General features: G+C 40.7%; 1 protein-coding gene across 1 annotated transcript in view; it reads right to left on the bottom strand.

Annotated features, from left to right (window-relative positions):
* LOC139975538 (6-phosphogluconate dehydrogenase, decarboxylating-like) overlaps positions 1-14,469 on the bottom strand; it is a 31,634-nt gene that overhangs the window by 4,955 nt on the left and 12,210 nt on the right. Inside the window, exons 4-12 of the mRNA XM_071983540.1 lie at positions 9,744-9,923; positions 8,796-8,861; positions 7,741-7,859; positions 7,518-7,584; positions 6,163-6,297; positions 5,339-5,464; positions 4,101-4,164; positions 3,415-3,542; positions 854-987 (exon numbers count right to left, since the gene is read on the bottom strand). Coding sequence (XP_071839641.1) covers positions 854-987; positions 3,415-3,542; positions 4,101-4,164; positions 5,339-5,464; positions 6,163-6,297; positions 7,518-7,584; positions 7,741-7,859; positions 8,796-8,861; positions 9,744-9,923 — 1,019 coding nt within the window. The remainder of the gene's footprint in view (positions 1-853; positions 988-3,414; positions 3,543-4,100; positions 4,165-5,338; positions 5,465-6,162; positions 6,298-7,517; positions 7,585-7,740; positions 7,860-8,795; positions 8,862-9,743; positions 9,924-14,469) is intronic.

Consider the following 14,469-nt stretch of genomic DNA (forward strand, 5'->3'; position numbering starts at 1 on the left):
AGATAAAGCCTGCATAATAATTGCCTGTTAATTATAAAATACCATAATCCTATGTGCACTGACAATAACCAATGGTGTGATGACGTTACCATAGTTACATGCTAATTAAGCAACAGCCAGCCACCTGTCAGTAGATTTCCTATGCTGGAAATGAAACTTTATGAATATTCACACTCTACAACCATAGCAAGTAAGAAACCACACTTAGGTTCAGTAAATAACAAGTTTAGGCACCTCTTGGAAGATATTAAACACTATGTTTTTCTTGACATTTGTGATGCATTGGGGTTGACCTAATATGGTGCCTGATAAGACTCAAGTCGTCAAGTCACTTTATATAAATAGTCATATATAGTCATATATCCAAACTGAAAGGTAAGAAAGTACAACATGGACTGATAGTGGTGTGTTCTTGAATGGCAATACAACATATCAGAATTAAATTATGTGTCTAAAGTGACCCTTCAACGACGACAGCCTTTACTGCCCAAAGTGACCCTTCAACGACGACAGCCTTTACCGCCGAAAGTGACCCTTCAACGTTGACAACCTTTCCTGCCCAAAGTGACCCTTCAACAACAACCTTTACCACTAAAAATGACCCCTTGAAATCCCCTCTCCTGTACCGAGTGAGATTCAAAACAGACACTGCCTTAAGTGACCCTTTGATTACGACGGCCTTTACCGCCCAAAGTGACCCTTTGATTACGACGGCCTTTACCGCCCAAAGTGACCCTTCAAACCCAATCTCCTGTACAGGGTGAGATGCAACACAGAGGGCCTTTATTGCCCAAAGTGACCCTTCAAACCCCATCTCCTGTACATGATGAGATGCAACACAGGCGGCCTTTACCTTCTGATGATACAGCCTCCTCGCCACATGAGAGCAATTCCACCATAATTCAAGTTCCAGTTAAACTCTTTGGCAGCCTCTCTCATCAACATGAACCCCTGAGCGTAGGAAACGATCTTCGAAGCATACAGAGCCTGCAGATTGTAGTAACATAAAAAATGATGAGTTTCATCAATGAGGAAAATATCTGACGAAAGAATTTATAGATGTAGAAAGGATTTATAGATGTAAACAGGGATTTCTAGATGTAGACAGGATTTCTAGATGTAGACAGGATTTATTTGTTTGTGAATTACATCTTACATACAGTTGTAACTACTTTTTACATCGGCGTAGTTATTCGGAATGATTCAGTGTGCCCTGCCCAAATTTTTCATCAGATCCGACATTGAATCGAATATTAGAACATAGGCCCATGGTATACTTAAATCATTCCTACCAATCCCCTTGTCTTAAACTAAAAGTGGTTGTCCACTTTAAAAGGTTAAGCTAATAAAGCCATTATGCCTTGATCAATAACAAAGAATGTCATAGTTGGAGGTTTCCAAATATGATACCAAACAAGAGCATCAATGATGCAGTATCTCAATACTGGAAGTTTTAATTTTGATTCCTAATTTCAAATCTTTGCTCTGTCTCTACAATTATCAATATCAATCATGGTACAACAAATACATAACTTGCATTTTTGCTACTTTGCCACGAATAGTCTCTGCAGGTTACACTTTATCCTGCTAGTCTTGCCTTTAGCGCTCATTGCCTGTTAGTCGAAAGAACGACATTGCAAGGTTTAGTAATGTCATAGAATACCTAAGAACTTGTTTTTTATGTGGTATCCTTCATCTTAGGTCAGTCTCTGTTGGACTTTTTGGTCATATAGTTTGACGTCAATGACAACAGCCAAATTAGAAGAGGCGAACAACTCGACCATATTCTTGATGCCTGCCTTGAGAGCTAGGCCTATTGACCTATGTATGTTACTGTAGTGGTGACTACCATCAAAACTGTGTCCATTTCTAGATATCAAAACAACCCACGTTTTTCCATCTCAATTTTTGGACATGAAGATTTCATGGATTTATGACTTGGAAAAAAATAATGTAAAAGAAGATTACAAGTTTTTATATGCAAGTGATGGGTGGCCTCCTCTTCCCCTAATAGCCACCTCAGTTCCTCTCAATTTTGTTATTTTATTTTAATTCTTTGTACATTTGATGTCAAACATTACAGGTTCAAAAGAAAGCTAAACATACTTCATATAACCTTATACATCTTATATCCTTATAAATAAAACATAACCTTATACAATTTTTATAGTCTTATAAAAGTTGTGATGCTATGGCCGGCTCCTCTTTTATACGTACCCATCAAACAAACTTACCCTGGTCCTTCCTAGGAAAAGCTGTCTGAACACCAGTACAATGCTAATGTGGCTATCACTGAAAGCCTAATAGGCCTAGGCTTATATATATATATTTTTTAAATGCACTAGGCCTACAGTAAGTAGCCTTCAGAAATACAAGAATGTGTATACGTAATTATACAAAATACATGAAGGGCAATCAAACAAACTTATCATGGCCCTTGCTCTGAAAAGCTACCTGAACACCAGTACTATCCTTAAATGGAATTCAGCAGTACAGAATGTAATTAGCATGCAATACACTAACACCTCGCGTACCTAACTACACTACAGAAATTGGTCGCGAGCGTAGCCATTTTCGTGTAGCTGTTATGAGTCATAGCCAATCTGCTACAAAACAGACTTGGGGGCGGGGCTTAATCATCAAAAACGGACCTTTTTACTAATAGTAGGGGCGGCAGCTCAGTGTTGTTTTAAGAAAGAAAAATCATTTAACCATCAAATAAAGCAAATAAAAGCCATAAAATGTCATATACAGGTAGTAAAATTCTTATTAATACCTACCTGTAAACAACAAATGAAAGTTTAAAATGTTAATAAAATATATAATACATAGGACCCTATCTTAGACGATACCACTGTTGAAAGACAGTTCTATTCTATTCTCTTTCATAAAACATAAGTTTTGGAGCGTGTGCAAAACAGGTCTGACAAAGTGTGTTTTCTGTCCAAATTGGCCCGATTTGGACATAAATCGGTGAAAAAGTCACAGAATGAGATACAATTCTGGAATAAAAAATAGTAACTTTTGTTGGTCTATATGATATATTCTTGCTCTGGAAATTCCAGAGAAAAAGAACTTTGTTTGAAGACGCTGAAAAATTTTTAAGAGAAGAGAGAGTCCCACTTACTGTTACAATATCTCTATACATGTAATGTATTGAGATAAAAATCTTTCCACACTCTCATGGCTCTGTCATGTTAAGAAATGGTGCACGGTGGAACAGGGAAACAGTAAATGCAGTTTAAGAATGTTGTACATCCCCATACTCTTTCCCTACCCTCCCCACCACAGCTTTGCAGTCACACTTGTGGTTTGTACTAATTTTCATCTGCCTTAACTAGCCATTACCCCTTCCCTCTTTACACTCCCCCACCTCAGCCCCCCCCCCCGCCACCACTTTCTCATCTTTCTTACCTGGCGGATATCCTCCACGAATGCTTCCTTGTTGCCCTCGAATGGAGCGGTTGGTCCGTGGAGTTTCTTACTGGCAGCCACTCGCTCGTCCTTGAGCGATGAAAGACATCTGGAAAATACAGCCTCACCTGAAACGTGAGACAAACTTATTTATCAGCTTGGTCTAGACAACACAGCCTCACCTGTTTTCATTTTTTCAAAGTTTCATCAAGAGAATGGATAAACCATCTGTAGCAGCACCTAGTGTTTGCATTAACAATGTACATAGCCATTCAGTATCATAACTGAAAGTGTAACAGCAGGGATTGTAACCTTTCATGTATGGAAAAGAAACCCTAGTAATGCCTTCATCTATGAATGTAACAGGTAGCTGGCCACAGTAAAGAAAGAGAGTGCAACATGTAACCATGAGTGTGGCATGGTGGATATGCTTAGAACATGGATAGTTACAAATAACATATGAATGTCAAATACATTCCATACTCTAGGGCAGATATAGCAGTCAACTTAATACCAAGAATACATAGTTATTGCTTACAACAGTAACACCACTTACTCCAGCGTGGATACCTTCATAGGAGTGGAGGATAGGTTCCCTTCTCCAGGGTGGACACCAATAACAAAGTAGTTATTACTTATCTTTGAGCATACCAGGCATATATCATACACCGGAATAACTTACGTACCTATGAGTGTAACCGGCATTCCATACTCCAGGGCAGATATAGCAGTCCATTTACCAGTTCCCTTCTGTTGAATTAACAAAAACACAGAATGTGATTTCTAAATAGCATCCTACCAGATTCGATCAAACTACATCTTGTTTGGTTCGAATTGTGATAGTATTGTCCTCCCCCCCCCAAAATTCAAATGGAATGGCTTCATCGGTTCAAACGGTTGAACCAAAAAACAAACAAAAAGTATATGAAGGATGAGGATTTCACCTGCCACATGTAGTTTTCTTGACAATATCATGTACAGTTTACAACTACATTATAATATCTACATTCCCTACCCCTTCCCTTTATCCCTTCTTTGTCCCTCCACTGTTTATCTCCTACCTCTCCTCTTACCCTGTTGGTTACTTTCTTTCTTCTCTCCATCCTGTGTCTACTAATCCCCTTACATCTATCTCTTTGTGTTCACCATGCTCATTAACCTGTCTGTATTCTGTGTGTGTTTTTGTCCCTTCTGTTACTGTAACTTGTCATTTAGCCTTTGAAGAAGATCCTGCTAGGATCGAAACGTCAGGCCAACTTACTTTTACACATTCTCCTACATAGGCTCTCTAGTGGATAAGCAGTTTCCTAACAGTTTTATTTTTATTTCGTTTGCATTCTAACCTGACGGTGCAATTCTCCATTGCCTCTCTTCACCCAGGTGCATAAATGGGGACACACCAGGCATCTTGCACATAAAGTTAAGTGTGCTTGTTTGTGGCTGCACCCTTTGGGAAGGCCTCTAGGGGCATATATGCATGTGGCCCTGGGAGGAACTTATTTCAATTGTGCACACTTCTGTGTGTGTGGGTGTAACCAGTTACTTAAGACCAAGGCATGTGATCAGGTCTTGGACATGATACAAAAGACTATAAACCTTCTTCTCCACCAACGTTTTTTATTTTTGTCATTTTTTGTGCTATATAACCAATTTGACCTGTAAATCCAAAAACACTTTGAAACACTTGAAGGAAAATAGCTGAAAGTCTATCAAAATGGCTACCAAGGCTTCACTTCATTATTTGCTGTGGAAACATTTATTTGTCAAAGTAAATCTTGATATAATAATGGGATTTTAGTATCATAAACTATCCAAACATTTCTTCACAATCAAACCCCCCCCCCCCCCCCAAAGATGCTTTAATCAACGACAAATCAGATTTATAAAGCAGTTGATAAAAAATAGAAGTCTTGAAGCCCCTCACCTGGCCAGCAGAATCCTTGATTTTATCCACGAGATGTTTGCCGTCTGTGTCCTTGAATGCAAGGATATCTGTGGTGATCTCGATCAAGAATGAATCCAATTCAGTCTTATTCCACTGACCAAACACCTCAAAAATAAAGAAATAAAAATCTTAATATTATACTTAAAAGCGACCAGATTGATATTTCCTTAGAACTTTCAGAACAGGTTTACACAATGCAAGCCTTTTTTTGATTGTTTAGGGTTCCATCCAGCCATAACACAAAAGTTTCAAAGTTGGCTCTATCGGTATTGTATTATATGCTTGGCTTGGATTGTGTTGGGTGTGCTAAAAGGTAGAAACACACAAATCTCATACTTTCATCAAAAGTGTCAAATCAGCACATTTTCAGCACAAGTCATTTTATCTGTGAAGTTGGTTCCAAACACACATACGTACATATATGTCATTGATGTTACACTTTTTGCAGCAAATGTAAACATTGCCAAATATTTTTGTCAAAGTAACAGGAAATCAGCTAATATCTGAAATTACCTAGCACAACGCTATGCAAAAATGGGCAAAATTGCTACACGCATCCAAAGATGAATAGCTGGTTTGGCAAGGGATTCTTAATGGTTGAAGTATTTACTGATAACCAACATACACAATACCGCCAAAATGCTACATAAATTTCAACATTTTATTTTCTGAAACCATCTTCAAATTCCTGGGAATGAGTGTTACACATGGACTATGAAACAGAAGAACCATACAAAAAAAAATTTCTTGTCTTTCCTTGAAAAATGAAAAAGTTCCTTAGAGGAAATGAAAAAAACACTCACTTCGCTAATTTTATCATTGTCCAAACCGAGGGCGCCCTTCATGACATGGTACGCCTCACAAATGAGTTGCATGTCACCATACTCGATACCATTGTGAACCATCTTAACAAAGTGACCTGCACCTTCTTCCCCCACCTGACGAAGTGAAAGAGAAAATTTGTCAGTTACGAGACCCTTTGTCAAACAGGTCTCCTGTGACAAACAGACAGAAGTACTCAGACAGCCTATTACAAAGAGAACTTAGCCAATGACAAACAGTCTTCAAAGGTCACCAGGTCACCATAGACATGAAAGAGCAGGAGTGAGGTAAGGAGTGAGGTAAGATGTGAGGAGACAGGTAAGCAAGGAAGTGCATTATATACGTGTCCACACAGCAAATCAAGCATTGGTATTAGTGGATTTGTGTGTTCCAACAATAATGACCGACATAGAATAGGAGTCAACTCATTGTGTTTACAATGAGCACAAATGTGAGACAAACCTTAGGCAGATATGAACCATATTGGCAGAGAATTGTGTATAGAGTACACTAATGTGATAATCAACTGTACATATATTAACAGATAACTCTAGTTTTCTCTATATTAAGTTTGTTTTGTTCTGTTCTAGTCAGGTGAATCTCTGTGGTTCATGTTTTTAAGTAGCAATTGATATGGGGAAAGGGGGGGGGGAGGGAGAGGGAGACAAAATTGCTTCTGTATTGTTGTTCATTTCATGTACTAGCATTACAGTAGCCCTGGCTTAGTTGTGCAATTTATTGTAAGGTTAATTTGGGTTCACTTTCAGTATTGCATAATGAGAGTAACAGAAAGAGTCTGTCAGTTATATCTGGGTTCTAGAAATAGGCCAGTTATCATACCAGCTTAGTTTTTAACCTTTTTACCTTGAATGGGTGGGATATAATTATTACTCTGTGGGAACTTGTGGAATAATTGTTCACATTGCTATTAGATGATTTCAACAGTCCTCCCATTTTTGTTCTGAGAATGTAATTCTTGGGTCTGATATCGAAATAATGATTCAAGACCTTATAAATGCAATAGTTAATTGACAAGGTATATACATAGAAAATATTGTCAATTCTACTCAAAATTTCTGATCGATAAACACACGTAGGCACTTAAGATGGTAGAATGAGAAGAAGGGACATGAAGGGTGCACAGTGTTAAAAGTTAACCATGGAGGCACGGTAGAATGGGTGCTAAGGTTGTGAGGAGACAGGTAAGCGAGGAGCGCAGTATGTATGTATGTATATGTGGTCTTCCCGCAAGCAGGAACTCGCGAATTCTCGCGAACTCGCGAGCTCGCGAACAGTAAATTATACGTATATAGAAAATGTTGTCAATTCTACTCACCCAGTCGCAACACGGTTCAGTTCCGACCTTGGCAGCAATGCCCTGAAAGATGGGCTTAATATGAGGCCTGAAAATTAAAACAAAAGTCACATATCAAATATATCTCTCTATGATGCTCTCCATATGTGCTCTGTGTATCCTCATTAATCAATAAAAAAAAATATCAAAAATAAATAAATAAATAAATTCTTCCTTTTCCTGCATGAAAAGATGTTTTGCTTACCAAGCTTCAGGGGAACCACCAGGCATAAGAGAGGGTCCATACCGGGCGCCATCTTCACCACCACTGACTCCACTTCCAACAAACAGCATGCCTTTCTCTTCCAGAGACTTGCAGCGACGCTAAAAAAATACAAAAACAAACGTATTATCCCGTTGGACATATAAAATTGAATGAGCTTCGAGCTCTAATTGTAAGGTGGATACCACAGTTTGATGGAGATTTATGTTGTTGCTTATATATATAATTTCTTCTCCCTGATATTCAAATTCTTAGCTTGATACGTTGCAATACCTATGGAGCAACCTTGAGGGTATCTGATAAATATTTGATTTTACTGATGGAAAATCTTTACCAACATAGTAGACTGTGATAATTGCCAACATATCGGCCGCTATTATTTAAAAAGTATACTTCATGATAAGATGATCTCATTTGGAATATCTTATCCTCTGTTTCCGATCTTACTTTGCTCTTACTACTCTCTAAGCATTCGTATTCTTTCTTTTCTCTTCCCCGTTTTTGGGGGGGGGGGTGGGGGAACAGGGTGAGGGTGCATTGTTAAGCATTTTTTGAAAGTTTCAGTTTCTGAAATATTATACTTAACTTGTGGCAAGAGATAAAAACTTGTTAAACACTTTAACCTATTTTTTTTTCCCTTAAAGTCACAGTGGTATGCTGACATTACAAAATAAACACTTGCCTATCAGTAAAACACCGCCCGGTGCTCAAGTTTTGATTCATTACAACAGTTTATGAGAGGCCGAAAACTTATACATATAAATCTATGCTGAGAAATGGGTGGACCCAATTACTGCAAGAATGGACTTCCGTATACAACTCTGCAGAAGAGATGCCAGTGGCTCTGAAGGAATTTTGCAGCTGGACGACTCGGGGGGAGGAGGGGGGAACTAACCCCTCAGATATGAGCTGTACAGTCAAGAGAGGAACCGTGAAGGAGAAGCCTTGCTGGGAAGTCTCTTCTTGAGTCAAGCTTTCAAAACCCAACGGTATGTCTTATTTTTCTTGTCGGGTCAGGTAGAGGGTGGAATGCTTACCAGAGTGTCTTGGTATTCGGAGTTACCACCATCAATAATGATGTCACCAGCCTCCAACAATGGAACCTATTGGCAAGAGATAATTTAATCCAAAAAGTCAAGTGACCATTTATACACCCACCTGTGTGCCTGATATTTAAAAGTATTATGGGCAAAGAGTAAAGAAATTTATGGCTAAGACCATGCAGATTTGAGCCAGCGACCTCTGGATAACAAAGACCAGAGGGTCACTGGTCCTTTGCTCTTATCCATTGTTTGCAATTTCCCATTCAGTTTTCTGTTGTTCATACCCCTATTAACCCTACTCTCTCAGCTTGGTGCCAAACTATCTTACAAGTGTCCACTTCCAAGGTACCTGTACTATTCATCACAAACTCTCACAGATTTCAAAACAGCCAGCAACAACACTACTTAGCCTGACCACAATGTTGTATTAAGTCGTGATACATAAACACCTTGCTTCGTTTGCGGGTAAAAATCTGACATCCACAATGTTGCCCAACTGAAACTTTTTTCTAAAATATCTCAAACCTGTCAATGTTTGCATATTCATTAGTGACGAGCAATCCAGCCTCATCAAAACATTAGCACTTATTGTCCTATCAGGGCTTCCAGCTGTGGACTCTGACTTATGATTCTACCAAAGTGTCTAGAAACAACTTCCGAACATTCACTTATGGTTAACTCCAGTCACCAGTTCTCTCTACAGTAGATGTGGTAGAAGGAGAACTTGTGCTAATCTTGTGAGGAGACAGGTTAGCGAAGCAAACTATACACTAACATATCCCATTAAGAACCAAAGACCAAACCTCTACTCATTGCCATGATCAATGTCCTCAAAATAAGCATAGTGATTCTTACCCATATCCCTCACACTAACCCCTCAATCCTCACCACACCCCCCACAACTCCCACTCCCATTACTCTCGTACAAACCCTACTTCTCACCAGTTTTTCAATAAATGCGTCCACAGCAGCGCCGGCCTTCACCAGCATCATGACCCTCCTAGGTTTCTTCAGGGTCGCCACCATCTCCTCCAGGTATTTAGCCCCAATCACTTTTGTACCCTTGGCCTCGTTAGCCAAGAACTTCTCCACTTTGTCGACCGTACGATTGTAGGCACAAACCTAGAGGGGGGTAGAAACAGTAGAAAAACACCATTGAACAACTGATTAAAGACAAGGTTGAAACTGAACCACAGAGGAAGAAATTTAGTTCAATGTATCAGACATCACTGTGACATGTCTGCATTTAGATTACAAGTAGTTACATGTTATTACTCTGTAGTTATGGTATTGTAACAATGACTCCGTCTGCCCAAGTACTATTGAAATCAGGCCCGTCGCACCCGCTACGGTAGGTACGGTATTTACCGTACCACTTTTCAGCTAAAAAAAAAGAGAGAGGGGGAGAAGAAAATAGGTGAGGGAGTTAGAAAATACAGTTCGAATCAATAAAAAGCACGAGTCTTCATGACCAAAGCCGACCCTCTGTACCATCATTGTGTCCTATGATGCGATGAGCCCCGGATGAGCCGGCACGAATTATTCAACGAATCTCAAGTTGTAACTGGGGCGATAGGGGCCTACGATTCGAGTCGCACCGAATTTCCCCAAACCCCCGAATTCCCCCCATTTCCCTAAGAAGGTGTCAAACCCGGAGATGTTTTACTTAGATGAGCAGTGTAAAAGTAAATACCATCCGGATAATTAGGGCAACGTACAATGTATAGGGCGTACCTGCGCTGCGCTACACCGGCAACTCAACGCAAAGGAAAGTGCCAGCCAGATTAGTTTCTGGTTCGGCCGCGGATATCATGCCTCCAGAATCAGTGGAGGACTACTTCAGGCGAATATACCTGGAGGCAGTTGACACCATTGTCAACTGCATCCGCGATAGATTTGATCAGGAGGGTTACAAAATCTACTCAAAACTACAGCAGCTGCTTCTCAAAACGTGTAACCAACAACATGTTGACGAAGAACTGTTAAAATTCGTATGTGACTTTTACGGCGAGGATCTCCGTAAGGGCGAGCTCAGAGTCCAACTAGAAACCCTTGGGGAAACCATGGAAGCTACGGCCAAACAATCAGAGTGGACTTTGCCAGAGGTTGTTGACCACATGCGAGGGTTGAGTTTCGGTAATCGTGAGCTCCTCTCACAAGTGTGCACGCTTGTCAAACTAATTTTAGTGATGCCTGCGACAGATGCAGTAAGTGAACGCTCATTTAGTGCTATGAGTGTAAAGAGTTACTTAAGGTCTACAATGACCCAGCAGCGACTCAACCACCTTATGATCTTACATGTACACAAAGATTATGCGGATCGATTGAATCTAGTTGATGCAGCCAACGAATTTACCAGTGCCAAAGACCATCGACGCTCGGTGTTTGGTACTTTCCATTGATTTGAGTTCGCAGTAGAACGCTGCACACTAACCGATAGCCGGTGCTCCTTTTAACAGCGCCCATGCCCAGGAGCCCATGCTCTTCAGTATAGTAGTCGTTGTGATACCGGGAGCTTATAGGAGCATTAATTCCAGGAAGAAAGAGGGCTAAATTATACGAAAAATGCTCACATTTGCTGACCCTACAACTCTAATCCTCAACCCTAACAAAGGATACAGTAGATCATCCTATACAACTGAATTGCTACAGGCAATCGGGTAATATCCTATATTCTGCGCCCCAACTGCAGAAAGAACAATGCTTGGAATTTGGAAATTGGAAAAAGTACTGCAGTATGGAGAGGATTCCACCCAGGTGTTGGTTGTCACCAACGCCGTAACGAAATAATCATTGTTAACGTTTATTGCATAATTTCAAAAGCCTCACAGAGACTAACCGCACTCGGCGAAATCTTTGCTCACCCACAAAACATTTTTGAGGCCCTAACCTCAAAGGAAGGTAGACTAATTGAGGAATCATTTTAGATAATCGTAACACTCATAAGAACTAGCAAAATTATCAAATTCGGATAAACTGTAACTATTCAGGTGCGTATCCAGGGGGGGGCGTTGGGGGCGCGCGCCCCCCAGGTAAGGAAAAGAGGAGAGAAAAAAAAGAGAAGAAAAAAGGGAAAAGGAGGGGAAAAAAGAAAAGGAGGAGAGGAAGGAAGGGAAAAGAAAAAGAAAAAAGAGAGAAAAGGGAGAAAAGGAGGGAGCAGAAGATAGCCAAGACCTCGGGAAGAGAAAGATCCCTATTATATACACAGGGTAGCCAGTGACAGATCAAGGATTACGGAGGGGGTGTGCGCCTCACCCTACCCCTTACCCCGACAACTCCATTTTTGACGTTCCGTTTTTCCTCTCTCACTAATGTACTTGAACTCGAACGAGTCGTCGGGGAACATAACGCATTTCGGGAAGGGGGCGACCGCCCCCCCCCCCCCGAGCAAATTTTCTTTATGACATCGCTAGTAATTTCAAAATAGACAATGCTTAGATGCAACTTACAAGGCCTGGGAAGTGTCATTTCCAGCGATCTGGGAGGCATTTTCGGCCAAAATTTTTCTTGTACGCTTCGCGCCAACTCATGGTGGCGCTTCGCTTAGATAGTTTGCTTACAGGCTTCGCCCTCCCTTGGCAATTACTCGCTTTGTTCGAATTTGTAAAGCAAAGAGCAGATATAACATCATATCAATGAGCATTGAAATGCAAGATCGGTCATTACATTGTATGGCATCGTGTACCGCACGGTCCGTCAAAGTTGCACAGTATACCGCCGGATGCTAATGTAAACAACCAAATGTCTTATGTAGATGGACAAAAAGCATACAGATCCATTTATGTCAAAACTCTCTTCTACAGTAGTAATGTCGGCCAAGCTTACAACTTTATTTCAATTACCAAGGAGATCATTTTAAGCTATTCATTGCTATTTATTTTTCTTTCAGTAGGTGCCCGAAAAAAATGGGGAAACAATTGGGGGGGGGGGCTGCAGCCCCCGCCTCCTACGGGACCTACGCCTATGAGTGAAGTGTTCGCTTTCGATATACCTGATATCGGAAATATCTGCTATTTTTCTGTTCCTTCAACCAAGTTTTGTAAAAGCCATTATAAGAGGTTGCAATATTTCTACACCAATAAATTAACTCTGTCCGAATTTTCCAAAATTTCCTCACCAACATTCTTCATCATACTTTCCTCTACTCGTTCAATTTTCACCTGTCTGTTAGGGGTTCAAGGAGGTTTTTCTATATTGGTTGTCTATAGATTGAATTTTGTGCAACATTATGGGTATGTTTTCAAGTGATTTTATTCACGAGAAAAGGGAATTTTCAAATTCTCAACAAGTAATGGGCTTAAAACCTTCAAAAGTGGGGCTTTCGTATATTGTGGGCCGTGACGTAGAATAACCTACAAAAGCAATGATCCATAGGACATGCAATCAGGTCGAACATGATGTGTGACTGGTGACAATCTTCAAAAAGGTTATGGATGGAAAAAAACTTTTGGGAAATACTTGGTTCTCAGGCAAAAGTGTACATCTGGTTGCTCATTTTCAAGCCCGAGAAGTGCCATTTCCGGTGATCTGGGGGGTATCAAAACCAGAAATTTTCTTGTACGCTCCGCGCCAACCGATGGTGGCGCTCCGCTTAGATAGTAATTCGCGCCCCCGGGTTAGAAAATCCTGGATACGCGCCTGCTATTACAGTACAGGCAGTTCTGAACCTTTCATTTATTTTTACTGGCGTAACGACGGTGCGGCCGTCCCGCCACTAAGTTGGAAAAGACCTCCAGCCCGTCGGAATTTCTACCATTCATACCCCTACTATAAGACCCTAGCTAGTAGCTATACCGCCCTGCATACACTTTGTAAGTTTAAAGTGCTATATGCTCTTCCGGTGCAGCTGTGAAGGACATGGGCGCGAGAAGGTAGAACATCCATGACTAAAGATGGGATTCTTCAGTTCATGTAGTTATAAATGAAAAAATACTGAGTTCGCAGGAGGAAAGTGTACAACATCGTGGCCAAATTTTGCCCCGCAAGTGCCATTTCCAGCCATCTGGGCGGTTAGAAGATTCAAAAATTTTCTTGTACGATCCGCGCCAACCGATGGTGGCGCTCCGCTTAGATAGTAAATCGAACCGGTCAACAAAAATACCGTACCACTTTCAAATACCTTCCGACGGGCCTGATTGAAATAATATAGAAAGATCCATTGGGCGCCTCAAAAATGTTCCAATACATTCAAAAGAAAGCCCTGCCCTGTACTTGTGGGTAACAGACAAAGTTTAGCCCCTAATGTGTACAGTGACTGACATGTAACAGGAAGATAGTGAACTTACAATGTCTGGAAATGAAAGAAAAACATTCCCTTACACCTAGGCAGGTTGGTCAGCACTGAAATGATCAAGCCTTGACCTGCCAGTATCCACTGGCAAGGTCTTAGTCTGAGAACCATTGAGAATCAGCAATGGAACCAAGCTCTCTTCAATACGAAGCAAGAGACGTATCAAGTCTTTCTGTGTAATGCACTAAGGCTTTTCTTTAGTCACAGTTGGTTCACCCTTTGTGGTGATGGCATGGAGCATGTACTGTAGCAAAGGGAGGTTACAGTGTATTCACCAAGTAGGGTAGTGTTGCTCACTTGTATCGTGATAGCATGCACTATGCAACAAGGGGAGGGAGTTGAGCTGGAAGGCACTGTATAGGGAAGGGTAGGTTTATA

Source organism: Apostichopus japonicus, chromosome 11 (genome assembly GCF_037975245.1).
Source record: "Apostichopus japonicus isolate 1M-3 chromosome 11, ASM3797524v1, whole genome shotgun sequence".
NCBI lineage: Eukaryota > Metazoa > Echinodermata > Holothuroidea > Aspidochirotida > Stichopodidae > Apostichopus > Apostichopus japonicus.